Source organism: Brachionichthys hirsutus, unplaced genomic scaffold (assembly GCF_040956055.1).
Source record: "Brachionichthys hirsutus isolate HB-005 unplaced genomic scaffold, CSIRO-AGI_Bhir_v1 contig_956, whole genome shotgun sequence".
NCBI lineage: Eukaryota > Metazoa > Chordata > Actinopteri > Lophiiformes > Brachionichthyidae > Brachionichthys > Brachionichthys hirsutus.
The window spans coordinates 76,192-83,262 of record NW_027180566.1 but is presented as its reverse complement, the minus strand read 5'-3'; the positions used below and the strand labels follow the sequence as shown (position 1 = coordinate 83,262).

The 7,071-nt window shown below is 43.8% G+C and overlaps 1 protein-coding gene across 1 annotated transcript; it reads left to right on the top strand.

Annotated features, from left to right (window-relative positions):
- The first annotated feature begins 4,454 nt into the window (after window positions 1-4,454).
- On the top strand, window positions 4,455-6,443 carry LOC137915985 (otolin-1-A-like). The gene is made up of 4 exons (XM_068759108.1): window positions 4,455-4,836; window positions 4,936-5,025; window positions 5,391-5,462; window positions 5,545-6,443. The coding sequence occupies exons 1-4, from the start codon at window positions 4,455-4,457 to the stop codon at window positions 6,441-6,443; spliced, it is 1,443 nt and encodes a 480-aa protein (XP_068615209.1).
- The last annotated feature ends 628 nt before the right edge of the window (window positions 6,444-7,071 follow it).

Sequence of the window (7,071 nt, the reverse complement as noted above, 5' to 3'; positions counted from 1 at the left end):
TGCAGGCTCAAACACGGGGGGGGGGGGGGGGGGGGGGGGGGCGTTTCTGCTGCATTTAAATTGGCTTGCAAACATAATTAGGGAGACCCAACTTCACAAGCAGACAGAGGCATGTGACAACATTACAACTTTACAAGGAAAAGTCAGAGCGTATTAAAATGCTAACATCACTGCTAAAGTTCAATCACACACACATTCATTCATTATGGATGATGTGGAAACACCAGGAAACAGACTTCAGTGTTCTATTTGAGACACTAACCCTAACCCTAAGCCTAACCCTATTACAGAATAATTTAACGGGCCGGGTTTGAGAGAACTTTGTTTGCACATCAGGGTGTGTTTGTATGTGTGTTTGTATGTGTGTGTGTGTGTGCTTGCGTCTGTCTGTCTGTTATTCTACAGTGTTTTGGGTGGGGGCTTGGTTAATCAAACTAAGGGTCATTCCTCAAAACGTATTTATTCATAGAAACAGTGTGTTTGTTTAGATTTTTACTAGAAATGCATGAATACTTCATGTACTTGTACATTTTCCCCAGTTTCTATTTTGATCTAAACTTGACTCTTTGTACATAAACATGAAGGCTCTTATCTCACTGTTACAAATCATCCATTGAGCAAACAACAGGCACAGATTAGATTAGACACAACAGTCGCAGTATTAACGTGATGCTTGGATATACTGCAGGTATATCAGTACATGTCATAGTTTGGGTATAAATGGATTCATTTTCAGTATTCATTACCGTATTACTCTTTGTCCAGCCTGATTGCAGCGTAATCAGTCAAGGCCTGCTCTGTGCATGTTTGGAATGATTGTGCAATTATTGCCGGTCTTTGTGGATCAGGGATGGAGAAGGAATTTGCCATATGGGACGGCTTCCAGCTCAGCAGTCTATCTGCGTTATGAATCAGTCAACATGGGTTGACTCGATAACTGGAGCCAAGCCCTGGTGTTGTTAGTGGACTTTTCACGACAAAAGACATCTTGTGCTGCACGTTAATGGCTGATAAAGAGCAGAGGAGCCAAACAAACATACATTTGTGAGTTAAATCGTCATTACCATGTGTTTGTTATTATGGTACAAACTCTAAGACACATCGTGTTTTTCAGAAGACTATGAATTAAAGATTACTTTTAAACAAATCTATACTAGTATTTGGGTTCAAACAGATGGGCCAACAATCAAACTATATAATTCCAAGTTCACTGTGGGGAAACCTGAAACACAAGTCTGCCACCAAGTGGTCACAAAGAGGAATTATCTTTATGAATTAACAATTCTCTTCCACTTCAGACCGTCTGGTTTATAGTTTGTCGTGCTTCAGCTCATGCTGCCTCATCTTTGTCCGAGCTGCGTCTAAGGAATGTCTTGCTGAAATACACCAGGAAGGAAGCAAGATCAAGTTTTGTCACTTTGCATGAAACCTATTGGAGCTACGTAAGTTCAGAGAAAGTATTTTCCTTTTACGGGATGTTTTGTTGGGAGGTGTGGGAGGTGCTGTGGAGCAGGTAGAAGGAATGAAGAAGGGGGGGGGGGGGGGGGGGGGGGGGATAATCATCCATTCATGAATGCATTAACCCTGTTTGGGGTTGAATTTTATTTACAGAGTAACATGATGACAAACGTAATGTAAGACAGACTGTGTACTAACGTAGAGTGTTGTTATAACTATAGCTATACTCTAAGGGATTTATTCTATTCTATTATCTATCACCATGAGGAAATCGCCACTTATTATATAAATTGCACCTGCGTCGCTGCACACACTCTCCTTGCTTGGATTTGCCTCCTGCCACATCAGGTGAGATCCCATTGACCACTGAGCCGTGAAACCTGCCCAAGCATTCAGCACCATGTGTTTATCAGCAATACTTTATGAGCTATGAACAAAAATAGAGGTCTATTTTTTACACTATGCTGTAATCTGCATCCATGTCAATTACATTCAATTTAAAGACTTCAAATGATTCACTCCTATAAATCACTGCTCGCTAACATTTTAGATCCTGTACGACTCTGCCGGACAATCAAGTCTCTCTCGACCCCTTTTGAGAATTTGCAAACATATTTAAATCTCATGTAAACAGCTTTTTGTCTCATGGACAAGGACATCTCGTTGACTCAACCAACCTCGAGGCCTGTAACAATGACCCCTAGCTTTAGAGTGGCTTGTCTGGATTTGCGCATTTGGATCTGACTATCTGGGATATGCCTGCACTTCCAGCACATCTCTTCTTGCCAGAGCTACAAGCTGATAATTCTGCAGGACTTAGACTTTTATACAATTAAAAACAGTGTGTAATCCTATTTGTACAACTGGTTGTTGTGCTGATTACTACATACATCTATATTATATTTTTCTCACTCTCAGCCTCCCTAATTCGCTCTAGTCTAAACACATTCACTGCGGCTTGAAGATCTCCTTTTCATGAACAGGGTGACTGTAATGAAATACACCTCCATCCATCCGAGTCATCTTTAGTGCTCTCCTTGCTCGGCTGCACCTTTTGAGTAAGTTAACTCTTCCTGATCCTGCAGTCTACAGTCTGTGGATGTGGACTGAAAGCATGGCCGATGCCAACGCTGAATGAACGGACAGGCGAGCGGCACCTGGGTCCTCCGTGACCAGCTGGGTGCTGTAAGATGACCGGTGCTGTTGTGTTGTCTGAATAGGGCATAGAGAACCCTCTGGAGAACCCCAGAGGAACCCATCTCTCTCTCTCTCTTGCACAGGGCTTGAGTGCATATCTCACACTCTATCAGTTTGTCATTCGTAAAAGGAACATCGTGGACACTTCGGCAGAAAGTCGTGGAGGCTTCAGCAGGCAGGGACAGCATGCACGCGAAGGTGAAGAGATAAAAACAGATAATTGCTGAAAACTAAAAAATGCTTCTCTCCTCCATCCCAGCAACCCCTTCTAGTTACCAGATTTCACGTCTCTCCTTCCTGCTCTCTTATAGCTGGTCATAGATCCCTCTGAGGACATGAAGTCTGTGACAACTGAAGCATGTCCGCTGCTCAGGCACTAATTGTCACAGGAAAGTCAAGAGTTTTGAACAGACACAGACCAGAAAATCACTTTTTCGACAAAAAACCTGAGGCTATCTTGTTACGCGATAAGAATGAATCTTTGTCCAGCCACACAGTTTGACAAATATAGATGCCAGCAGTCTCTGGGGCTCATATATAGAAGGCTTGTCACAGCGATCAGGCAAGCATTACAACTGCACTGATTTGATGGAGATTAGCTGGTCCCTTTAACAACGTTCAGGTGGAGTGACTGTTGAGGGAGAAGATTATTAGTGCTCTCGAGACTGGGACTTTACCAAGTACCAGGACATGGTGCCTACTTAGCTCCCTGTGCTGCATGCCAGGTTGAAGATTTAGAAATAAGTCTTTTTAAATTAAATGCAGCACATATGGTCATCTATAAGTGCTTTGCAAATCTTAAACTTTAAGTTTAGATGTAAAAATGTTGTAACAGAGGTCTTTCCTGTTGGAGCTGCATAAAGAATACTGTGTTTGAATAAAAAAACACAAAACAAAACCAAGGCAGTTGTAGGACCCTGTCCCCTGTCACAGAGCCTTGGTCGCAGGTTGGATGTTAAAGAAATACCCTCTATATCAGGTCACCCATTGCCCCGTGGCCCTCGCTCCTCGCCTAGCCCAGAACGAGAGACTGCTCCTCAGCTGCTGTATCCCGTGTCACAAAAGCACCTTTCTGCACTTTCTGGGTACAGAGAATGGTCCACAGCACACTGGTTCTTCTTGGGTTGGTTCCAGCCTGCCATAGATGGATTTCAGACCCCCCCACCCACCCGTGTGTCCAGCGAACACTCTCATTGGTAGGGTTGTTCTTTCGCCAAAGTCTGGCAGTCATTTCAGAGAGACCTGCTTCTAAACGAGAGAGGATAAATGACCATACCACTTATGCATACCTGGGTGAGTCTTATCAGTTCTCTTAAATTCTGCATTTTGCACCAAAAGATGAGCGTCAGCATAGCGGCTAGCCTATTCTGAAATGAATAATTCATGTTTAAAGAATCACAATTTTAGAAGCATCCTGACCTTCAGGGATGCGCTATCAGATCTAGAGGCCACTTACCATTGCAGGTAGTGACTAAAGTAATCATCAATCGTAAAATCAGCTTTAATGGTCTAAATGTAGACTCACAAAGTCACATATGACATCTATGACTGAGAAACAATGCAACCCGAACTTTGCAAGCATAGTAAGAAGATTATGGAGAAACAATGTGAAAAATGAGTAAGTTTGGTGAAAATAAATGTAACTTTACTGGCTGTGTTTTCCGTGAACAAACTGCTACTGAGCATCTATTGTTTTGAGAACAACGAGGCATTAACTCTTGTAGAAAAGAAAACGAGTGCAGACAATGAGACAGAAAGTGTCATGGGCAAACTCATCTGTTCTCAGATTCCAGTCAAGCATGAGGCTCATTTCCTGCCAGGTGTCCCTGGTGGCTGTCGCCGTGGTGACACTTGCTGTGGTGTCCTGCATTGAAGCTAAAGCAACACAGAAACCAAAGTACCAGTACACCAAAAAGCCCATTCCTAAGATCACGCTGCACAGCCCTCTGACCACCAGCACGACCAAGACAGTACCGAACCCGAAACCTGTGGAGCCCCCTCTGCCCCCCAAGACGGAGAAGATCACCTATGCAGGCCATGCCATTCCACAGAGCACAGAGACCCCTGGTGGCGGCCCTGAGAACTTCACCCTAGATTACAACGAGTGCTACTTCAACTTCTGTGAGTGCTGTCCACCAGAGCGGGGCCCCAGGGGGCCAAAGGGAGACAGAGGCCCAGAAGGTACAAGGGTCATTGTTAAAATGCAGCAAACATATTCAAGTAATTTGTGTGTGTGTTTTTTAAAGCATTTACAACATTTCCATATTGTTGCTTATCTAGGGTTGCCAGGTGACAGAGGACCTACTGGAGCCGCTGGTTTACCAGGACCCCCAGGAGTAAGTGGCCGTGCAGGATTTATGGGAGACAAAGGTAAATGTCATTGATATAATGCACATTTAAATCTTACTACAACATATTATAGTGTCTAACTGACTCAGTAGTACATGCATGGTGTTGCTCATCCAAGCTATCCTGACGACGCTTCTACAGAATCAGTTAGTGATGAAAAGGGATCGAGCATGGTTTGTTCACTCTGGAAGTTGTTGATAAAGATGTGTTCAAATGTTACATTTACTGAACAATTCCAGGTTTTGGAGTTCTGCGACTCATTTGGTCCTCAAGGTAGACTCTCTTCTGAGAAGGGTTCTTCCTCATTCCACACAAGCTAAAAAAATAATTTAGCTTAGTTTTGTTACGGTGATTTAAACATGATTTTTACTTTGTCAATTTCTTAGGTGAACAAGGTGAGAGAGGAGACAGTGGGATAGATGGGTCACCCGGAGTCCTAGGGAAACCAGGGCAGAGAGGTATAAACATGTGGCCGTAGAATAAATTAATTACATTCACATTTGTTTTAATAGTTCTGACACAGTTTCCCTTCCCTTACAGGGTACATTGGCGTGAAAGGCGAGAAAGGTGAAACAGGGTTGACAGGTGTCAAGGGGTGGAGTGGGGAGAAAGGGGAACTTGGCCAGAATGGAACTGCAGGTGAGAAAGGAGAACCGGGAAAAGAAGGGCCAGCTGGACCTCCAGGAATTGCTGTTGAATCAGGTCCAAAGGGAGAAAAGGGGGATAAAGGGGAGTGTGGTATATTCGGGGATAGAGGACCGAAAGGTGAGCGAGGGGATGCTGGGTCTCCGGGCATCCCAGGTGTAATGGGTGTTCCAGGAATGAATGGTAGGCATGGCTCCCCAGGTCCTGTTGGTGTCCGAGGGGATCCTGGACCTCATGGACCACAAGGAGAACCAGGGGTTAGAGGATCTCAGGGACCAGAGGGCATGAGAGGGATACCTGGAGCAAAAGGGGACAGAGGTTACCCAGGGATGAGAGGAGACAGGGGTTTCCGTGGATTCAAAGGGTCAAGGGGATCATGGGTTCTTCAAAAACGCTCAGCCTTCAGTGTAGGCATTTCTCCAAGGAAGTCATTCCCTCCCTCTGGCTTCCCGATCCATTTTGACAAAGTCTTCTACAACGAGGAGAACCACTTTAATTTCACTTCCAGCAGCTTCACATGCGTCCATGCTGGGGTTTACGTGTTCTCCTTCCACATCACTGTACGCAATCAGCCACTGCGAGCCACGCTGGTGGTGAACGGGTCACGGCGGGTAAGGACACGGGACTCTCTGTACGGTCAAGACATCGACCAGGCCTCCACTCTGGTAGTTCTGCGGCTGGCAGTGGGTGATCAGGTGTGGATGGAGACGTTCAGAGACTGGAATGGGGCTTACGCCAGCAGTGAGGACGACAGCATCTTCTCTGGATTCCTGCTTTACTCAGACAAGCCCTGATATCCTTACGAAAATAGCTTCTGGACTGTTCCAACATGCCTACATCCATGACAAGGTAAAATACCAGGAGGGGTGGTACTACACTGCTCATCATTTATGGACTGCTCCAAAGCTGGAATGCACGCTAGTTTGACAATTTAAGGACCGGCAATATGAAGGCCATATTTATTATATTATCACTGCACCAATATCTTCTGTCTCCTGATGCGACTTAATTACTTTGTTAAATAAAAATAAAAATCTATCTATCTATCCTTTCCAACCAGCATTCTTGAACAAGTATTTGTGGATGAAGTATTTATTTATTAAATGCTGTGTACCCTTTTTCAATTGCCTGACCCAAAAAAGGGTATCTATATCCAATACACAAAATGAGATCTAGAAATACAGTATAGAAAAAACTATTTATTTCTGTAAATCCTCTATCAATGTAATCCCACCATGATTTCTAAAATTTAATAAGTATTTCTGTACAATAGGGATGTAACAATTTACTGTGAATGATTGAAAATAAAATCCAGTACTACTTACTGTTCATGTAATATTTTATTAGATTCAAACGGTTTTATACAGATGAGATCATGACACATGTGGCAAGAATAGTTCACATTTTATCACAGGAAACAAT

Bases quoted from the DNA above. Each gene is read 5' to 3' on its own strand.
- LOC137915985 (XM_068759108.1), top strand. From the start codon at position 4,455: ATGAGGCTCATTTCCTGCCAGGTGTCCCTGGTGGCTGTCGCCGTGGTG. The intron at 5,026-5,390 runs GTAAATGTCATT...TCAATTTCTTAG, and splicing joins AGGATTTATGGGAGACAAAG to GTGAACAAGGTGAGAGAGGA. The intron at 5,463-5,544 runs GTATAAACATGT...CTTCCCTTACAG, and splicing joins AGGGAAACCAGGGCAGAGAG to GGTACATTGGCGTGAAAGGC.